The sequence below is a fragment of the Labrus mixtus genome, chromosome 14, assembly GCF_963584025.1.
Source record: "Labrus mixtus chromosome 14, fLabMix1.1, whole genome shotgun sequence".
Lineage (NCBI taxonomy): Eukaryota > Metazoa > Chordata > Actinopteri > Labriformes > Labridae > Labrus > Labrus mixtus.
Genome location: NC_083625.1, coordinates 9,665,033 through 9,688,175, shown reverse-complemented (window position 1 = coordinate 9,688,175; position 23,143 = coordinate 9,665,033). Strand labels below are relative to the sequence as shown.

General features: G+C 40.2%; 1 protein-coding gene across 1 annotated transcript in view; it reads left to right on the top strand.

Annotated features, from left to right (window-relative positions):
* The first annotated feature begins 8,199 nt into the window (after positions 1-8,199).
* mtnr1bb (melatonin receptor 1Bb) overlaps positions 8,200-23,143 on the top strand; it is a 37,132-nt gene continuing 22,188 nt past the window's right edge. Inside the window, exon 1 of the mRNA XM_061054948.1 lies at positions 8,200-9,264. Coding sequence (XP_060910931.1) covers positions 9,057-9,264 — 208 coding nt within the window. The 5' untranslated portion in view covers positions 8,200-9,056. The remainder of the gene's footprint in view (positions 9,265-23,143) is intronic.

Below are 23,143 nucleotides of genomic sequence, written 5' to 3'. Positions count from 1 at the left end.
TTTTGATTATCCAACCCCCCTCTCCCCCCCATTTTGGAGTTGACACACAAACTTTGCCCTTGTTATAATCCAACCTTCCCTTAAAAAAAACCCAAAAAAAACACCACAGGGTTGACTTTGTACCAAAAACATTCCCATGGCAACCAGACAGTCCCCTGATCATGTTTGTGTTTTGTTTTCCCTGTAGCATTAAACACATTCTGGCCGATTTGGGGGGCTATGGCATGTGTATATGTATTTTTGAGTGTGTTTGCTGTTGTGCAGGTGAATAATATTTGCCCCTGCTCGCTGCTGCTCAACATGCCTGCAACCAAAACACTGTATGTATCTTTGACTACATGGAAAAAAGGGGACAGAGTTGCTGCCATTGGGATCAGCCTTCACCGAATAGTAATTATTGTCCTGTCCTTTCAATTATTGTGTATGTATGCATTGAAAGGACAGGACAGGGTTCAGTGATAGTGTGCATGCCTGAGAATTTAAGTCTACAATTTGATGTAATGAGTTCAAGTAGAACATCCTTTCAGATAACTCCTTGCAAAATGTATATTTTAAGATTGCAAACAGCTGCAACTTCAAAATGACAATTAATTTTTGAGTGAGTGTATTTTTTTTCAACAATGCATGTCGTATTTTGAGTTAAACACTTCATGTATCTTTTAGTGAATGCCAGTTTGTGCCAGTGCAATAGATAGAAATAGCTCATAGTCAAAATGTTGGCTTGCTTTTTCCTGTTCCTTTTCTCTTTCCCTGCAGGAAACACGAACCACAAAAGACACAAACAGGTGCAAGGCAGAACTCGAGGGAGATGAATTCCTGTTTTCCTCAGCCCATGAACGATTCATGCATTGCTATGTAAAATGTGCATAAAACTTGATGTGTCACTGCAGGGAGACATCCCTTAAAATGACATTATAGCCTTAAACAATCGGCATGTTTTTCTCTGCCCTTAATGTTTTTTTTTTTTAATTACCCCTTTTTTTGCAGCAATGAAACACAGAACATTAGATTTGATCAGTTAGCTTAATATGCTAAAGATGTCTCAAGTGATAACAGCCAGAGGTGCAGCTGGCATGCCCGCTTCCTCTGAATCACACCATTCATATTTTGCTTGGTTGTTTTTGTGAGGATTCTCACTTAATTTTGGATCTTCAGAGGGACATGAGGAGTCACGCATCCTTTCGGGCAAAATCTTACGTAACAATACCTCCGCCTTCAGCAAGACGCGTTGCACACACAAAATCAACAACACAAACATTAACAACACAGGTGGAAATAGTTCTGCTGTCTGGCCAAAGGGAGGAGAAAATGTTACAAGCAATTTATTCCCCCAGATTCTCAGCTCATTAAATTATTCCGACAAGGGTTACGCAACATGCCTCAATAACTTATGTACATATTCTCTTTGGCACACACTTTTGACAACCATCCGGCTTGTTTTTGGCCATCCCAGTGACAGGCACAGGGTCAAACCAAAGGCAAACATGAGGGCGTGTGAGGAAAGAGAGACAGAGGGAGAGAGCAATAAACAAAGTGACTGTTGTGTTTATTCATCATGCATCAGAGGAAACTAATGAGGACCTGCCAGTCCCTTTAGCTCTGCTGGCTTTCATTGGACCATCTGGCATTTACACCACAGAGTCAGCTAAGCCACTTAAAACCTTTCTACCCCCACACTCTCCATTTTTTTCCCTCCTTCTTCTTCTTCTCTGCTTTTTTTTTCTCAATGACGGACCTGCATATCTGCCCGGACACAACTGTGATTGTAAGCGACGGACAGACGGATGAAAAGAAGATGTTATATAAAGGAGGAGGGGAATGAGAAAGGACGGAAGATGAAGATGAGAGGAGAAGTGGGAAAAGTAGATTACCACTCCCCAGCTGCTGTTTATTGAGGGGTAGCTGTGTGGGTGATTTTAAATCCACGCCGTTCTCAGTAACACCAGGATTACACACCCAGCATGACCTAATCTATGTGCTAAAACATCTGCCTGTGATGACACTCACCCACACACACACACACACACACACACACACGGGTGTGCACATGCACGTACAACCCTCTCATGACCATGATGGTTACAGATGCAGTCAGTGTCTCAGGCAATTCCATCACATGTATTATTCACAAATACTTTAATCAGTATAATCAGACACAAAATGCCTACCCTGCTAAAACAAGGCAACAGGGATTGGGGGCTTGTATTGGATAGGGTCACGTCCATGTATGACAATATGAATTCACATCAGAGAGTAGCCCTCAGCTATGTGTGATGGAGTAGATGGGGTTGTGCACCATGCCTACCCCATCACTCCCCTCCCCCTGCTGTTGTTAAAGATGATTACTGTTGTGGTCCTCTGGCATGTGTGACAGGGGGTTGACGGCTCTGCTGAATGCTGGCCATTATTGGAGTGTGGTGAAAGTACATACATGTTATTGGATCTTGCCAAAACTCCATTGGTATTGAAAAATGTTATGTAACATTGAAAAAAAAAACATCATGCACCATGTTCACTTGGCTTCAAGCTCAGGGTAGGAAGCTCCATTGCTATTGAAATGTTAAAAAGCTGTGTTCAAGGTTTAAAGTTGTACAAACTAAAGAAGCTGGTTATAATTTTTGCCCCCTCCCAAACGTCAGCAATTGAACCAACAAGGGATAAAATGATGGACAATATGACACCCCCCCCTATTGTTGTTAGGATGATGGCGCTGGTAATGACAAAGGGCAGCAGCAGTTCTGTAGTGATTGTGTGAGCTTTAAATGTTGTATGGTCCATTGGACTTTTACTTTTTTAGTGTCTTCCTATTTAACATGTTGATTGCTGGCTGGATGTATGTGTTACTGCTGCTGCCTCTCACAGGGATAATAAAGACAACCTTGAAATGACTGGCTACACTATATGTGATAAGCCCCGCCTCCTTCATGTTAACAGATGGGACATGGCATGGGTCATACAAAAATAAAATAAGTGACTCTGCAATACATTTTATCAAACATTGCTTTTATGTCCTTGAACTGAGCTATTATTTAGTTGATTGACGATGAAGTGGACATTTTTCAGATAATAATTAGTAAGTAGTAACACTAATAATTGGTGACTTGACAACTTGATAAAAGGGAATAAAACGCCATGATTGACAGCTCTGTTGACAAATGCAGCTTCACTGTGTGCACCTGATTAGCAGAGCAGGATGGACTTCCAGAGAAAATATAACAAACACCAACACATTGAACTTTTGATAACTACGTTTCTGCTTCAAAGAGACAATGGAATGTGTTCTGCTGTGGACGGTACCAACTTGAGAGATCTGCACCCTTGTAGCAGGGGTGGGATGTCAAAACCACGCATGAGTCACTCTACTGCAAAACTCTGGCCCCCAATGATGTCACTAGGGTGATATGCGAGTTCCCTTAATGGAAGGCATGTTGGCTTCACTTCTGTACAGTGGGTGGAGATGCATCGTCTTTATCAACAGTCAATACTTCCTAGCAAACATTACCATTGGATATTGCACGCTTGTTAACTGGGTTGGCTTGGTAGTAAGAATATAGTTAGAAAAGCCTAACTTCCCAGCTCACATTTGAGATAAATCCTCCTAAATATTTAGTAACACTATCTGTAATATAATCATCATGGAAGTGATCAATCTAATGGGATCTTTTATCTAATGGTAACTGATGAGTTATCAAATATGTTTAACCAGAAATATGGAATTATTTCAATCCAGATGTTCACTATCCATTGTCATTCAGTTGCTGATCATCAGCATTAAACGCATTACTATGATAATGGTTTCTTGGTTCTCTTTGTTTATACAATAAAATAACTGCTTAATCTATTTCCAGTCTGACATCGACCATTAAATTGCCACTGTGTGAATAATTGTCCAAGAATTGGGTAATTTCCTTGGGTGAAAGAGGTTTTTTGTCTTTTTACAAACTACACAGAAAGCAGAGGAAAAAGCTGATTCTCACTGGCTTGAGCTCTGGGGCTGATTTTGCCAGGTGGTCAGTGTACCTCTGTTGGCCTTAACACAATGCTTCCGAGTTTGTTCTGCTCCAGTGAAGAAGTGCTGCCTTAAACAGAGGTGAGAAAAAGATGGATCAAAATACAGCTGAGAAATTTGGTTACGTCTTGGGCCTCAGAGCTCAGCTTTGTTATCCGCACTAGCACTCAGGAAATGGTACACTGTCACCCTTGAGATTGCTGAGATCTGATTTTTGGTAAGAAAAGAGGCATGCTCTATATTATGCTATGATCATCAGGGGGGTTTATGCATGCCAGCAGAATAAGCATCGAGAATAGCTGAAGTTGCAACAACTGTAAGATTTTTATAAGGTGTTTGTTGAAGCATGTAAGCGTGGAATGCCTGTGGTAATAACCTTTATAGTCCATCTGATGACTGGATTGTAAGAGCAATTGTTGTGCACAAGACTATGCAGCAAACAAATCAACAAGGCAAGTGTAAAGCACAAACTTCCCAAAGCTGAGGATGCTTCTCCCAACACAAACATTTTCAATTTGAATTATATCTTTACATTACAGATGAACTTCAGGGATCAATAGATGCTACATCTATTTTATTTTCTCCCTATTATCCCTATTTTGGAGCCTGTTTTTCATTTAACTGGATTTTAGAGCTTTTGCACAAATAGTTTTTAACACTGACAGCAGTTATGCAATGGATGATTGCTTGTAATTACTTAAAACATTTACTGTACGCAACAAAAAACAACAAGCAATGTCCAAAATTATCATACCATATTCAATTTAGATTCTCTTCATAAAAAGATATACAATATAAAATTCCAACCAAGTATCTTTATCCTGCTAAAACTGTCTGTTGCTCTTGATCTCCACAGGTTTCTCACATACGGATAAATCATCTGCTAAAGTGAAGTTATGTATAAATGTTAAGAGGACTAAAAGGAATATTAGAGCCATTGATAAGATCTGCAGGTACAAAGAGCATAAGTTCTGCAATACATTTTGCTCTAGATGTTCTCTAGCTTTTTTTAAAAAGTGGTCAGTCTTGTAGGGGATCTATCTGATGTATAAGAATGTGGCTGAAAAGACAAAGGAAGTGCAGCGGTAGCAGAAATACCTTTACCTCTATGCAAATTTCTATTACAATGTCTCTCTGTAGTCCACAGCCAACCTGACAGTTCTGTGTGGATGTTCTTGGCACGGCGCTGCTTTGAGCTGAATGCTTGTGTCCATCATTAGGATTCATTCTCTCAGGACTGCCAATCAATGCTTGGCAATCCATCTTGCAGTTTTAAAGACATTTAAAAAAAAAATTAAAAAAAAAAAATTCCACTGTTTGTTGGCACTATAATGAAGATTAGGGAATGATATGTGTGAGTAAGTTCATCCCGAGAACAAAGGACTTTGGTAATGAAATTTCACGACTTTTAAAAAAAAAAAGACATGAGACATTCAGTTTGACTCCGGGCCTAAATGCTGGATTGACTAACCGCCAGACCAACAGTGACCCACAAAGCCACAAAACCTCACATGACTATAATGCATGTTTTATCCTAAAAAAGCTGCAAAAGTGTCACAGTCCAGTACTACAACAGCATACATGTAAACAGCATATTTTTCTTCAGTGCATCTAACACACAATAACATATAAAAAGAGACTGACCGGAATGGTACAAACATTCTCAAACATTTACTTGACATGTTTTTATAACCACTGCTATTTAGATTTTTAGTAGGATGCTGCATTCGCACTGACTGCTACACAATGCAACTACATCCTTCTCCTTCAAAACGGTTTGTCATTTCAATAAATGTGTTGCACAAGATTGGAGTTCTTTGTTTGTATCTATGTCTACAATACAAATATGGTTACACTTACTACATTACTTTGACAGACTCTGGCTACGAAACACGTTTTGTGAGGATTGCCAGGCTAATTTTCCATTGTTTTCTAAACACTCATTCCTCCAGTCTTTTGTTTTTGCATTGCCATCTGGTGACTTGAACCAAATTTCTCAGCTGAATAACGAAAGAGTAGGCCAACAAAGATGAATCAATTATAACAAAAAACCATGCTGTCCTGCAGAAAGAACACATACGGAGAGAGTGCTAGTGGTTCTTGTAAAGGATAGTGTTGATATCCTCTTATTGTTGCCGGTTTGTCACAGCATCAACCCTCCTTTTATTCACACAACAATGTGTTTTTCTTACATAAGTGAGTGCTTAAGATTACTGAATGTTCTCTCAGAGCAGTCAAACACAGTGATAGATTCAGAAGTCTGTGGAGCATGTCCACTATAGTCGGCAGCATTATCAGGTTTTGCAGGTTTCAATTAGCAGATTTATCTTGTGCACTCTCAATACAATTGGTTTTCTAGATGTGTGATATTGTTTTGCATTCATCCAGTGCATGTCCCAGGGAGCTATTGAGTTTGTATTCAACGTGTGTGTGTGTGTGTTTGTGTGCCTGGCTGAACTCAGAGCCAGAACTGTCTGTCTCTTGGACATCACATCATGCCTGTGGAACCCATCAGCCGGCATCGAGGCTGACACTGGGCTGCTCTAATCTGTCCCTGCCGCTGCGCTGGAGGGCATCTGCTGCAGCCGTACACGACCAAAGCAGTGAAGAGTTAAACACTGGCCTCAATGTGTCAACACCACAGACAGACACTGACAGTATCGATGACTTAGAAATCCACTGGATCTGATTGAGAGTTCCACTGCACTGCTGCCACCAGTTACCCCACGTTAAGGATAAATGGGATTAGGCTGCCACCTCCGCTTTATCTGACTGCACCGTGCACAAAGTGAATCATAATGCAGAGCCCAAAAGTGGCTTTGAGGTGGAAGCATGCACAAAACAGCTGAAGGAGGCTCATTTAATCGATGGTGGATTGAGTTTGCAGATAAAAGACTACCAGGCCTTTGAAGCCAATCAATCAATCAGTCAGTCCATTTGTATTTATACAGCACAAAATCATTGCAAAAGTTAGATTAAGATAAAAGAAGGATAATGGGTTCTCACAGTGGCAGAGTGGTAACTCCAGGTGAATGCAGGTGTGCAGTCGCCCTGAAGGTCAACTGTTCAAACATTTCATACCCACAAAAAAAACATTTTTCACTGGAGGCCAAAAATATTTCACAAAACGCAAAAAACAATCTGAAAACGTAAACTATTGTGCCTTTGAAGATTAGAAACTAAACAATGGAAAAAGGGCAGCCACAGAGCTAGCTTCAGGCACTCTCACTATAAGGATACAACATAAAAATATAAACAACCAAACAACGGCCGATGAGTTCTGAGAGTATTCCTTTGGGCCTATAGGGAGTGTCAAGACACAGAAGAAGGTGAGGCCCACTTACATGCTCAAGTATATCCTGGAATAATTACACCAGCACGTGTATGAAGAAACCATAAAAGAGTCAACAATGAGGAATGTGTTATCATAAAGAGTCCCTGTGAGAAATGTTTGAACATAGTTAAATAGTTTGTACCATAAAAAGTCAACATGGACATTTTTTTGGACAGGTAAGAAATAATCATGTGTACAACAATGAGTTTTTTTACTGAAAAATGTAATATCAAAATATAATAAACTAATCTAAAAAAAATCAGCAAGGGAGGATTATGTGGAACCAGACCAAATTTGCAGAAGTTTTCTCATGAAACTTAACAGGTCTTTGACCCTGCTCTTGGGATTACTATTTAAATACAGAGACTCAGTATTCATTCATGAGCATGAACTTGGCGACAGTGTTGTAGAGATCAGGCAGAAACCTCGAGCAGAACCAAACTCATTGGTCGACAGCCATCTGCCTTGAGCTGAGAAAGTGGGACAGAGGGAGAGGCAGAAAGAAAGATGAATAAAGACAGACATCAAGCAATAAATAATAGAGATAAGAGTCTTTACAAAGCCAGTAAGGGCAGATAGGCTGTTGTTAACAATTCTAATAACTCCAGTTTTTTTTTTAATGATGACTTTCATCTGGAGCGTTTTAAGATTGAAGTCGACTTTATAGTACCCCAGTATTGATTAAAAAAAAAAGTATCAGACAAAGACCCCCAGCAGAGGTTCCATCCTCATCTGTGTCAAATGCTTCACATCGGTCACAGCGCGCTGATTGGACTTCCCGGGTCGACCCACCGCTGTGTGCGCACTTAGAGCAACTCCGAGCATTGTGGGGAGATCAAAGACAGATTCTGGGAAGTCAAGCTGTGAATGGCCACGGGAAAATGAGGCAAATCTCTATTTGCACGCACAACCGGGCGTGGGAGCAGGAGATGGGCAGAGAAGAAATTGCAAAGACAGTTAGAGATGAGAGAAATGAGAGGAACGCATCAAGCAAAGTCTCAGGTTAAGACAATTAAAAAAGATGTTTGCGTATGTGCTGACTTGTTCGCATCCTGCTGTGTGCCTGACTGAGGGCATCTCTCTGATATTTACCAGTGCAGACTCGTAAGGCGCAGCGCTGGTTGCGTCGTAGTTCAGCGCATGGCAAAGGGGACCAGGAATGGTTGGGGAAGACGATTTGTTCCTCCGTTTGCTCAGAGAATAGAAAATGAAAACTGAAGGACTCCCGAGGCGGTGCGATGGTTTGACATTTTAGAGGAGGAAGAACCTTTTTTTCAACGTGGGCGCGTGCAGACGGATGGGATTTAGAGATGCCAACCAAGAAGCCAGGGGCACTAGAGGAGGGTGGGTTGCTAAAATATGAATGGTGCGTCCTTCTTTCATAAATTTTTAGTCCAAACGATACATAATTTAAATTTTCTAGCCAAATCTCTACCTATCAAAGGTACTCGAAGCTTTTGTTGGCACATGGATGGATGGCTTTAGCACGAAGGTAAACAAAGAGAGTCAATGTAACTTTATATAGGTCACGTGTGATCGCAACATCATATCAAGTCACTCATATCGACTTTAAGAGGAGGACTTTGACGTGCGCTCTCGTGGAACTCCAGGTGCGCTCCATGTTCTGTTCAGGACACACCGGTACCGGCGGTACCGGCGGGACCTAAAGCACAGCCGGGACTTGATAGCAGCGTCGGGGCTGTGTGGCCAGTGATGCCGGACACATTCACTCTCATACAGAACCGGACAGAGCCACGGCTGGGGCAGCTCGAGCGCACACTGGCCACAGACGGGAGCAGCCGCCCCGCCTGGGTCATAGGAATCCTGGCCAGTGTGCTGATCTTCACCACGGTGGTGGACGTGCTGGGGAACCTGCTGGTGATCATCTCGGTGTTCAGGAACCGTAAACTGAGGAACTCTGGTAAGAGCCTTCGCCCTCTTCAAATCATGGAGCTGATTTTAGTGCAGAGGTGCAAAGGTCTGTAAACTTGGATATTAGAGAGCACGACAATAATGCCGACAAGCCTTTATATCTATGGTGTTTATATGTACAATAATGCTGGCTTATGCATGAATGTTGGGTAGAATGATCTTACCCTGCACTTCTAGCCGAAGGATGCAGACCCATAGACCTATGATTTCACTTTGCCTCAAAATCCCTTCCATTAATGATCCCAAAATATTCCAATGCAATTAAGTGCATTTTTTTTTATATAAAATGTTAAAGTTGAAATTAAACACACAAAATATAACCTATAGTTTGGACAACATGCCTCCTCCTGCATTAAGGTGTCAGACAGGCTGCATCTTCAACTTGACAAGATTATCAGAATAAAAGCAGCTGTATGTATCTTCTGAGCAGCATCTGAACAGGAAACATAGCAGCTGATGAACACAGTGCCGGCTGGTGCAGGGATTTAACCTGTAATTTAACATTTCAGTAGGATAGTACGCTGGGTATCACTGCTGGTTCTATAGCTTCACAACTTAACATAACACTTCAATGACGGCTTAGATGAGACGTCGTTCTGAACTATGTAGCAGCCTTTGTTTCTCTCTCTCTTTTACTCTGTATTGGTGAAGATAAAAGGTAGTCTGACTCACTGCACAAGAGCTGTTTAATAGGAGTTTTTTTTTTTTCAAAAGCTGATAGCGGTGTTGATGAATCTATCCTGATGTGCATGTGTGAAATAATCAACGAGGCTTCATGCACCCACAGTGAATCAGAATGCCAAATCAAATAGCATGGAAGAGCTCCTCTGCAGGTAAAAAATGTTCTCCTGATGTCATTCACCTCCGACGAGAATGAACCCCCTTTTCAGAACTACTTACTGAATAGTTGCTGTTTTTAATGCTGTTGGTGTGTCATCTCGTTCTCCCTCTTCAACATAAGCAACTTTCTGTAAATGCATATTGCTCTCATCCTGATGGTAGATTTTAATACTTACTGTCTTACCTGTCAGGAGGAATATCTGAAGGTGGGGGGGAAACTGTCACACTGTGCTGACCAGCTGTTTTTTCGACAATTAGAGGAGGAATTATGCACTTATTTGCATATTGAGCAACAACATTTTTAAGTTAGTAGGATGCAAACAATTCTTCTTTCCTAATAAGCCGAATACCCAGAGGATTAACAAAAAGACCTACTTCCCTTTCATTTAAGGCCATTGTGAGACTCTCTTTGGTTGCCTACACATTTTTATTTTTATATATGTATAAGGGATTTTGATTTCAGTCAATGCGACTGAATAATCACTGAAACATTTAAGCGCATAACACTGTCTCAGAAAGAGAAAGACTCCTACATTCTGCATCATCAGATAGATTTGCCTTGAACCAAGGTTAGACACGTTTTTCAAGCTGTGAAGAAGTGGAACTCAAAAAGTTCAAAGGTAATAAATAGCATTTTTTAACAAGTGAACAATTTATCAACTGCAATTTCACATGCACGTATCTAGACTTACCTATAAACAACATTGAAGTCTTTATTATATCACACAGTCTTTATTATGATGGACGTTAGATAGCAGCATTTAGAGGCCGCTATGTTATCAAACAGAAGTCTTCCCATTTATTGAACTAATGGGACAGAGATTATAACTCATTGGAAATAATTTGTGTTGTTGAAATCAGCGTGCACGTTAACCAGCTGTCTATCCTACACAGATACAAAACGCCCCAATATAAATCTTTTAAAAAAATGGGAGATTCGAAAACTTTGTAACAGATCAAAAATATTTTGATGAGTGCGTACCAACAACTGAAATAGTTTTTATCACATAGAACTTCACATATCACAAAGAAAAGTATTTAAATCTTCATATAGAAGATATCAGAATGAACATTTTGCAAACCATATCAATCTGTGAACAGAGTTTAAAGTAAAGTTAGCATTATTTTACATGGGGCATATTGTACGTTTGCCAATCCCATCCACAAATGGCTGAAACTGGATAATCTGACATAACTTCAGTTTAACTACCTGTCCAAAGAGACTCACCTATAAATGTAAAACCACTGTACAATAATACATACTGTATAATCACACCGCCAAATGTATCACTGCCTGCTTAATTTCTATTCCAGGTGGCCTTGAAAACTGTGGGCTATCCTCCCTTTGTCTATTTCTAGGTTTCCTACTGCCTACCTCAACAGAAACAGTTATATATTTGATATATTTGTGTTTTTGGCAATCGCATGGCACCTTAAAGCTGATCTCTTTCTCAACTCAAAACAGCCCACTCAGCAGTTCAGAAACCACGCTGAACCCACAGTCATGAACCCGGGGAGCAGCTACCACACATCTTAACAGCCCACTCAACAGTTTAGACAGGAAAACACCTGACGTAACGACGGTATATAAAGAGTCACAGCGGGGTCAGGGGTTGTCCGTCACCCACGAGTTATAGCTTTGCATAAGTCTCTGCTGTGACGAGGGGGAGCAAAGTAAACTGACCGCTGAGTGCTGGAAAAACATGATTTCATCCGATTGTAGGCTGCTGAGTGATGACTAACACAGCTTTATTCGCACCTACCCACATAAGTGATGCATGCGCACTCATACTGTAGTAAATATTATAGTACAGACTCATTATAATTCTGACACTCAGATGGCATCAATATATCTTGTTATTCACAGTGATCAAAACTCTGACGCCTGCAGGTCATGTAACCAAGCTGTGCAAGAATTGCAGAGGGATTGCACATTACCTTTCTGCCCTCTTGCTTGTTTTCATATTTTGTCTTTTCAAAGACCATAATGTTTTATTTCAAGGTCTTTCTCTCTTACTAATCATATTGTAGACCAGTAAGCTCTGGTACGGACACACAGCAACACACATGCATTCATTTATGAGCCATTAGAGTCATTTGTCCTCTTTAATTTTTCATCTAAAAGGAAAAGCCTTGTCTCTTTCAAAAGCAATCTAATATTCAGTTGGCCTGCATTGAAAAAACACACGGAGCGTACTCATGAGAATTCCGTACAGTATGTCTGCATATATTATTGTGATATAACACTTTATGAATGTGAGTGTGTGTGAATGGAAGGTGCAGGTGTGTAGTCATGTGGGGCAGAGGTCTTTGTCCCTGGAGACTTTTCTTTGAAGCAGCTTAGGTGGTGCAAACCATCAAAGAGAGTTATACAGGATCACACATTACACAGAGTGTCTTCACAGAGACGTTATTGACATCATACCCCCTCCTCTCTCTCTCTCTCTCTCTCTCTCTCTCTCATTCCCTCTCCACTTCTTCATCTCGAAAGCTCTCTGCCACTGAAAGAAATAAATGTTCAAAAATATTCCTCAGTGAAGAATGGGGCTCTACACGGTGCACTTTTTACAGCCGCCTGCCTCTCTATGTTGTGCTGAAACTCTGAAAATCAGTTGCCTCATTTATGTCGCTCTCCATGGTGCTGAAAACACTCAAACCTAAGGCTTCTCTTAATCTGTGTTCTCATCTGAGCTTGTGAAATGTCAACAGTCAAAGCCGTTGCAATAAAAAGTTTGCATGGAGCACAGGCCAGACGAACAGACGTGTTCTTGGTCTGCCTATTTTATTGAAGATGCTTTAGAAGCTGACTTTTGTTTGCTGCGAGAAAATACGTATCCCAATATCGTTTGCATGAAACCCAGTAGAAGGAAATCTGTGCCTGATCAACAAATCTTTTGTTATCTTCAACTGCCAGAAGTTTTGGTCATTTTGCGTAGGGAAGGTAACATGTAAGATTTCAAATATTTGGTCGACTGCAAAAGAAAAGGCTTTTATTTATTTAATTGTTTGATCTTTTAAGACCCATTGGCCTAGGCAGTGTCTTAAAACTGCACTTTAATGTCAATCCAGTTCAAAGCTTCTTTTTGAAGAAAACCTGGGATTGAAGCTTTGATTTAAGGTTTTGTGTGACAAAACAGTTGTGTTGAGGTGTAATCACCAAAGCCCAAATGTGCTGTGCTCAGTCTTGCTGTAGAGTTTAGGCTCTGCTGGTTAAAACTCCAAAGGAATCGAAAAAGAAGCTTGTGTGCTCCATATTGAAAACGGCCTCCAGTCTCTCCGTGTGGCTCAGTCTCTGTGCTGAAATATTTTCACCCAGCCTCTCCTCTGACCTTTTCGTCTCTCCCAATGATCCTCTATGACCTCTTCAGCGGCTAGCGGGAGTGCCAATGCTTGGTCTTAGCTACAGTTAAAGTATCTGTTTTCACATTGATAAAAGGTGAAAAAGTGGGGAAAATGAATATTTACAAAGCAAGGATGAAGAGAGCAAGCATGCAAATGTGTCTGATCTGGTATGGTAATACTTGTTAGTACAAGCTCTTTAAAAAAATCCAGTCTCTCCTCATTATAGTTTGACTCCTAAAAGATATCAGAAAAGTGGGACAGAGAGAAAACTTCCTAAAGAACGACTTCAGCTTTTTAGTTTATTGGACAGTTGGTAAGTCTGCATTTCACCTCTGTAGATTTTACGCCTCGCTCTGACACATTAATCCACAGTGTCTCAGAGTGAGGAAGAATGGAGGATTTCTGTGTCTTGCTCAGAGACTTTTTGATAGACATACGGCTGCTGGCACTGCTGCAAAGAACCTCTGTGAACACAAACAGCGTCCAGCTGCTGCCCTGTCTGTACTGATCACAGTTAGGAGGTTACATTAGCCACTGATGTGAGCAATGGGCTATTAACGCCTGTGATGTACAATGGTTTTTAGACAATTCAAACAGACAGCTCCCTACAGTAATTTTGTAAAACATACACAAGTGATTTGTTAGATAAATGTCAGCTAGAGCTGAACTTAGCCAACATAAATCATGCCACTTTGTGAATTTCAAATATATCACACATTTAGTTCAAGCAACTGATCACGCTTTGCTGAATGTAAATAAAGGAAGAAATAAAGGAATCGCTTCACTTTTGAAATGAGTCTCCATGAGCTGTCTAATGTTGTTGTTAAAAGTGATTTCTCTTTCCTATGTTGCTATTCTTAAGATGATCTTCAGATTCTCTTCCCCTTGAGTCATTGCTTGCTACGTTCAAACTTGATACAAGAGTTCAACTTAAAAAAAAAAAAAATGATGCCAACATCGCTGAAGAAAAATCACAATCAATAAAGGCAGGTTGAGTCATCGTTTTGACAAAGTCTCGTTGTAACCCTGGTTATTTCTAAAGAATGATAAATTATTCACAAACTTGGTCCATCATATATATTTTATATATTATATATATCCTCCGTTTAAAATCATTATTACGCCCTTTGCTTTCACCATGATCCTCAGATCTCTCCTTTCCCTCTGGACTCGACTTTAATCTATGCTCCTGGGGCCAAGTGTTTTCCTTTTTCTTCTTGATTTTAATTAATTAAAATCAAAACAGGAGATCAGCCAGCTATACAGGTTGTAAGATTGATTTAATTTTCATTCAACCCGGGAGGCTTTCTCAGCTTTCGGATGCACAAACCAAACCAGACAGATGATGGCAGGCTCATAGCATCCACCCAACAACCCCACTGACACCTTTTCTTTTTTTTTTTTGTGCAGCACAGAGAAGATGGAGAAAAGGATGCAAAGAGGCGAGGGGAGATCACAGAGGAGGCAGGATGGAAATAGAGGAGTATTAAGCTGTAGCCGAAGGAGAAAAAAGGGGGGAAGGGATTAGACGCAGGGGCTCAATTGCTGGTATGATTTGAAATCTTTTTGCTTGATGCTGAATCATTAAGAATCAGACATTAAAATTACATTTGACATCCCATTATACAGCTCATTGTGACAAATATTGGCCACTCAGTTTGGTTTCATCATAGAGAATCCATAGGGGAGCGGAGTTGCCACTGATCTATAATGCATGGGTGGAGAGTGTCTGTGAGGCTTTGGGGGTATTTTGTGTATGTGTTGAGGCTTGGCCATATAAGTCTTTCATCATCTCGTTTTTTTTCTTTGTCTTACTCAGTGAGTATGCAGAAGTTGGGGTTGGACATGACTGCTACCAAGTTTTAAGTAGGAAGTCTACTGTTTGCCTGCTGTGCGCTGTCTCTGCCCTGTATCTTTCATGTGAAGCATGACTCCTGTAATTCCCCTTGAACACAGACAGCTGGATAAAGGAAACAGGAAGAGCTCATACCAGCTGGATGTAGAGGAGAGGAGAGGAGAGGAGAGGAGAGAGAGGGAAATGCAAAAGGAAGAAAGGGAAGCAACTCCAAGAAGGAAAAATGACAAGGACACAGGATAAAAGAGAGACAGGTGCCCGAGACTTCAGAAAGAGTGGAAAATTACTCAAATCTTTGAAAAGTACGAGAGTGATGCTGTCTTAAAAAGGCGACAATGTGAGAACTTCTTATGTGTCATCACAATCACCCAATTGTTATCAGAACTCTAAAGCTGAGATGTGGGAGGAAAACTTTTTCACCACCCGACTCACACGGCAACTGACAGAGCAATTTTCTTAATCTCAATAACCATGAACTTGATAGATTGACCCATTTAATCCGCAAAGCTCGTGATCAGTAATTTCAATTTTTATCAAATCCCGCAACGCCCGCCGTATCTCCCCCACTCATCCTGTATCGTGGATGTGTGGAGATACGGCAGGCCTTGTGATTATTTCAAGTGCGTTACGTAACAGAAGCCTTCAGGCAGCAGCGGGTGAAGAGGTGGAAGAGGCGAGGGATTTGATGCAACAGAGGGAGGAGAAAGTGAATGAAAGAAGGAGTGAGGTGAAATAGTGAGGACGTGAGAAATTAAGGGCAATCTAGGAGGAGAGATATTGGGAATATGAGGAGGGAAGGAGTGAAAGAGACTCGACAAACACGACAGAGAAACAGAATGTTTGTTTCAGGCAGAGACAGCAACGCTACTCCCTAATCTAGTCCTGGATGTAGAGAGAGGCTGTTAATGTATATAGAGGCTTAAAAGTCAAATGTTACAGTATAATATCAATTCTAAATGTGTCTGGGAAGTTACTTCATATTTAACTTACAAAGGATTCAGGTAATTGTTTATCTGTGATGGGAGGAGCCTGTTTTATTTTGAAGAAGATTTATATGTGTGATGTTTGAACTGAAACCCCCAGTGGACCACTCATATCATATGATCAATCCAAAGAAATGAAGAACTTTATTTAAAGAAAAAGGTTTCACATCTAGTCAATCGAGACCCTGCTGCCCCTGAAATCAGTCAGATGTTGTGTCGTATAAGCCGTCTCTTTTTATCGCTGAATGCTGTGCTCCGAAGACATTTTTAAGAGATAGAAAGTTATTACGTTCATTCAAATCGTCTTTTTGGTACAGCCTGAAGTCATTTAAAGCTTGGTTTGGTAATGAAAACATAATCAGTGTAAGTTCCAAAAAGAGGCTGTGTGTTATTGGTTATTGGTTTTAAGGGGACACTTGCTGTTGATTTAAAATGAATCTCCATTGAATTCTTCATCAAACATCATTGATTTTGACTCTCGACTGTAAAACTGGAGCTACGCTTGAGGCTTAACGGTCAAAGTAAAACTGATTTTTGAACGCTCACTTTGAACTACTGAAAGTTTTATTTGACTTTTTCACACCTATGGTACTTGTGCTTGTTAGTAGGTGTAGAAGCCTGGCCCAATGGAACAATTACAATTGAAGCTCTAAATGTTGTTAAAAGCTGCTGTGAGGAACGACGGGTTTGTGTGGATTTTGGCGCCCCCTCTTGACCCCCTCTTTATTGACCTTGTCCTGTACATACGTTTAGTATTATAGTAAAACCCTATCGTCTTTTAACAGTCAGATGCATCAACCACTGAGTATCTTTGCTGTGGAAAATGTAAAACAGACTGTCATAGCTATTTCTTAATCACCTCATATGACATCTACCCAGTGGCAGCAGTTTTAAATATTTAAAATAAAGATAAAGAAAAAGTACCTCTTCATGCTTACGGTCTATTTTGTTTTGTAGGTCATAAAGAGACAACACTATAATTTTAGTCTGTTAATAAACAGTTAAAATTCCTCATAGGAATTTTCTTTTAGTTAAAGTTTAAGTACTATTCAATGGACAATAGACTCTTCTCATAGAGGTCAATGTTAAATCAGCAGACAGGATATATTTACGAGTAAAGAGACTAAAATAAAAATCAAACAATGTCACTTATTCTGTCCTGGGGGGCTGCATGTCCTTTTGGTTTCTGTTCAACTGACTCACAACTCACAATCTGAGCATGTTTGCAGCCCTGGAATGACTTGGCAGCCGGCAGACAGTTTGAGCACCCAAATTTTGTTGGTCCAAAATGCCAAATTCTCTGATCAAACACACAACGCCCACAGAAAGAAAAGCCCTTCAAAGGCTGCTGTTTGGTCAACCAGATGTTTTTTTTTTCTTCTAGTGGTTATGCCATGATAAAAAGCCAACCGTTTAACATAATAATATAGATTTTTTTTGTGCCCAAAGACTGTTTCATAATCAATAATGTCAATAGTCATAGTGTCCCTCTGTGCAGTGCAGCTTGTGTTTTCAGTGTTTACTGTTGTAATGATGAGTGAAGACAGCTTTCTGATTTAATCATCTGCTTTGCTTTACAGTTCACTGTGCACTTCAAAGGTCAATCTCCTCTGAATAATACGTCTTAATGTCTGCCTGCTGCACTCAGTAGAAAATACAGTAAGCCAACGAATCTCTGGATTGTGTGAATGCAAAGTGTACATTAACCGAATAACAGATATAGCTAAGTAATATAACAATGAATAAAATATGTATAATTACAGCTGTCTTTATGAGTTTCTGTTTCTATGTTAAACATCATTGTGAAATATAACTCTATATTCTTGTCACGTTTTAGGATGTATTAATCAGGTCTGAGCTCCTTCACTCCTACAAACAAAATGCCACTAAATATCACACCAAACCGTGATCAGTAAACCTCTCACAGATTCAGTGTTGCAGAATATTTAAAGGTGGGCTATTCTTCAGGGGAAATCAGGGGGTAGTGTTGTTGTTTTTTTTTTTTTTATCTCCCTGCTTTCCTAATATATTTAGCATCTTTGAAAACATTGTTAGCTGGTATAAATTTGGGCTTGTTTATTAAATCCCATGAACAGCTGGCTGGAGGCTCGTTGATATAACAATTTAAACCAGCACAAAGCCCAAGGTAGCTGCTCATGCTGCAGCTCTCACCTTGAGTTGTCCGCATGGATAAACAAAACTGCCTAGAGACTGTTTTCAAGTTAGTCTTCTTAGAAGAAAGACAGTCAGTGCTTGTTATTCAGACCTAACCAGGCCTGAAAGCAGTTCAAACTCAACGTTGTCTGCATCATAGAGTAAGCTTCTATTTTTTACTCTCTTCCTGTTTGTTGGCTCATGTCAAATGAGCACACCTTCAAGTTTGTGCTGAGGTGTCTGGGCTCCTTTCCCTCACTTCATCCTCTTCTCTCCTCATCCTCTTCTCTCCTCATCCTCTGCTGGGGACAATTCAGAGCTCAATTCTACGGCGCCTTCAAAGGCTCAAGTAAGAAAAAATAAAAAGATCCGTACCCATGATATAAAAATCTATGCTATTTAACAGTTAACACCTCTTAAACTATGCACATTTATAAACTGTCCGCATCGCAAATCCATGCAGACGGTTTATGAAACTGTGGGTACAGATTTGCAAACCGTGGGTATGTAAACAGCTTTTCATTTTTACTTTAGCCTTCAGGGGCTCCATGCAATTCAAATGTTATTTGAGGAAATATTTACATCTCTGATGGAGATGACCATTGGCTGTACCCTTAATTGTGAAACAAAAAGCAACAGTATTTAAAATACCAGCATCAAAGGGATACATAGCTTAACATTTCCAGTGAAGTTTCCAGTGACTCTTTATTAAGTCTCAAATATTGTGAATTTGCTGTGAAAATAAATGTAACCTATTTTATTCAGTTAAAAAAGTATAAAATCATTTTTGCACCAGCTTCTCTCTTAGATCCCCTTACGAGAAAAAACTCTCGCAAATACTCTGTGAGACAGACTGAGATGTACCTGCTTTCACCTCACATCCTGGCAGGCCTGGAAGCATGTGCCCATAGCCACATTTTAAATGTGAAAGAATAGAGGGGGAAAATTGACGAGGGCCAGTGTTGTGCATCCTAAAAGTGTGTGTGTGTGTGTGGAGGGCTCAGTTTGCCTGAGGCAAAGTGCCCACAAAGTGCATTTTGAATGTGAATTGTCCTGAGCTGATTTCATTCCAACATTCAAACAAAAGCTTACCAAAAGATGACAGCTTCTTCGAGCAACTGGGCAAACTGTTTACTGTATGTTGTTTACTGTATATGACATTCATTGGTATTTGATCTGGTTTAAGAGACAGCTTGAGCTGAATTAACAGCCTGGCAAAACGATAAACAGTTGTCCTCTGGCCTTTGAAAATCTGACCAATAACTCGCTTCACTGATTTAGCAAACAGGCAGAAGCGAGTAAAACTGTCAGGAGTAAACTAAAAGCCAGAAAAAAAAAACGAAATGCAACTCCCTGCAGTCACATTTCTGTGAATAAACAACAATAGACTCACAATGTTTCTATAATGCTAACAGGGGGATCATAAACTAGTTATGCCAGTATTAGTTTTCTGCATTAAAGAGAGAAGGAGGAGAAGCCATAACAGCAACAAATTAAACAAAGGTATAGACAGAGTGAAGTGTTGATGCATGCATAGGTCAAATATGAAATAGCCATAGCCACATTTTCTGTTCAGACCATAGGCTTTAAAAAGATGGACAACATCATAGCTTCCAGAAAGTGAAGCAGTCGGCAGTCGGTTGATTCTTCAGAAAAACACCAAGCTAAATTTAGCTCCCTGGTTTTCTGTTTAATGAAGGAAGGGCAAGAAGAAATCAGGCACACACGAACTGTACATGACCTTAGAGCATATTGGGCTGACAGGAGGTGTAATCACACCTGACGGAAAATAAATGTGCGCTCAGAAATTTGGCTCCGAAATGTTTTCACAAACCTGAGCATTATTTCCACGCTGTGTTGATTCTTGTGGGCTCACACCTGAGCTCGGGCAGGAAAACTGGCGCCAGAGTAGAGTCACCAATATGTATTAAACACACACATCTGACAATCAAGGACACGGACTGGCAAAAAACAACTTTGATGCTTAAGAAGTTTGAACAGCAAAGAAAACAAATGTGGATACCATTAGCAGATATTCATCAGATTCTTCTTTTAATTATGCTTGGTTTGAAAACATTCTCCAGGCCTCAAGGATCCAATATTCATTAGAGTTGGGTTTTTAACATTCTGATTCAATAAAAGAAACCACCTTGTTTTCATCTGCTAGTTAAATTAATGACATGTTAATGAAGACCACAATCACAGCCGGTCTTAGGCAACACAGAACTAAGGGGTTTCTATTTGTGATATAAGTATATTTTCAGTTTTGTAAACCACGTTGAAAAAAGAATCCCTCTACAAATGATCTGCTTATAATTGAAAAAAAAAAAGGATCTCTTGTAGCACCTTCTACACATTTAAAGTCTCCCTGGGCTCCCATTTGAATAATTATTTGAACAGCTAATTGAATTGTATTTTTGCAATGGACCACACTGTTCCCTTTCTTAGAAACAAGTTGCTGGTAGTGACAAAGCCATGAAGAACTGCCGTGCAAAGCAAAAAAAAAAAAGAAAAGATTTGCAAGTCCAAAGTGCTTTGCAAAGTTTTTCTGCTTGTTTTATTATGCAGCCCACACCTCTACTGCTCATTCCAATACTGTCACTCACAGAAGTCCCACCACAAAACAACAGACTGACAAAGTTAGAGACTTTTCTTGTTAACAAACAGGAGCATTTCATGGGAATAAAATACATATAGTAATAGATATACTATATCCCTCTGGAGATGTGGAGATGAAACCCGAACTTTAAGGAAAAAAATGCTTATTTAATAAAAGTGTTTGCTAACAAGTTCCCAATAATGTAGAGGCAAACTGTTTTTTTCTTCACATTGACATTCACTGGAGAAACAGTAATGAATGGATATAAATAAAGATCTGACCAAATGGAGTTCTGACTGTCTAGTTTTATGAATGAAGTTTAACCTTCACTTTTTGCATACTAAAACCGATTTTTAAAACATGGGCGACCACGGACATAAGGACAGTTTAAGTGATTGTTTAACTTTATAAGCCTCTGTAGCACACACTCGACAATTTGGCAAGACCACCAGAGCACCTGCCATTTGTAGTAATGATTTCACAGTGGCGATTCCACAGACACGAGATCTCACAGAAACTCACACGGTCAAACATGACTTCAGAAGAAAAACAAATATAGAGGACAATTGACGTCATTAGCTGGCTGTCCTGGCATGTGTCGTGATTTAAGACATTATACTAGCACTAATGTTGTTGCCATAATCCCACAAGCTGATCGTTTTTTTCCAATATTCCACTTTGGTTTGGGGCACAGTTATGTTTATGTTTGCTGCCATGTTTGTGAACTGTAAAAATATGCACCAGCCGGTCGATGACGCTTCCCAGTCTACTTGCTCATATTGGCGATTGCAGGTATAGGCCGATCTAGAAAAGGCAGCCTGATCTGGGATCTGGAAATGTATTAATTGTGTTCTAGATGGCTCAGAGTCGATCGGAGCAGAAAAAGAATCTTATCGACACCACACACTTGAGGATTATTTGGACAAATAATTTGTGTGTGTGTGTGTGTGTGTGGTGTTCAAAATTGGGCCTCAAAATATCTATGTGTAGCCAGCTTAAAGGGGTGAAAATATCATCTTAGTAGGGTTTCTGAAGCTTGCTTTTTCATGTTGACACAGAACAATGACTCTCAGACATGCTGTGTACGTTCATGTAGGCATTGTAGTGAGCGGGTTTCAACCCAAAAAATCTGGGAATGTCCCATTTATGAAATTTGCAAATATACATTTTTATTAAAAAAGATTTCATATCCATGTTTTGCTTAAATTATCCAGCTACATACAGTTTTCTTACATCAATGGATGGCAGCAGAAGATAAATAGACAGGGTATATCTATTCCCCTTTGATTGGAAAACACTCCAAAATGTATTTTGTCTGTGTCAAAGAGGCTTTCTGTGAGCCAGAGTCCTCTGCTAATGAAATGCAACGCAAAGAGGCAGGAAGATTCAGCTGAGAGTGCTGCTGCCCACGGTTGGATAGCAGCTACTTTGGCTGGTGAGCAGCCTGCCAGGCAAGCAGCAACATCATCACCTTAAGCCAAGTTGATGAGGACTGAACTGCTGGGAACCAACAGGCAGAGCTGACTGGCAGGATTCACGCTGCAGTTGCCCAGGGTTGCCAACTAAAGCTACAGTAAATTACTTTGCTGCTGTGAGTTCCACCAAGGTCTGGTATTTTTTCATCCAACTATGTTGCTGACACCAGCAGAAAGAGGAAAGTGCCAACATGTGTGGCGACAGGAGGCTTGGAACTCTACATAGAGAAGAAAGTAAAAGATTACAAAAGTGTTCAGAGAAACAGGAGGCAGAAGAAGCTTTGCGTTCTGATGGAGGAATTGAAAACTTGAAACATGACTAAGGAGCCCCATTACAAATATGATTTTTCCCAAACCTGGTGGCAGATCATAAAACACTCCTATGAACCGTTTTGGCAAGGTCATTTAGGAAGACATTGGTCAGATACATATTTTGTTGTTTCGGTTTGAGGGTTGTTTTTTTACGAATGATATGCAGATGTTTTAACTTGTTTTCTCTCCCAGTTGTCATTTAACATCATGCAGTCATTGGATCACCAGCTGCTCATTTCACCGGTCTGTTGAGCCCGATAGACCTGCTTTGATCTCCTGCACTTTGATATGATCTCAGCAGAATACTC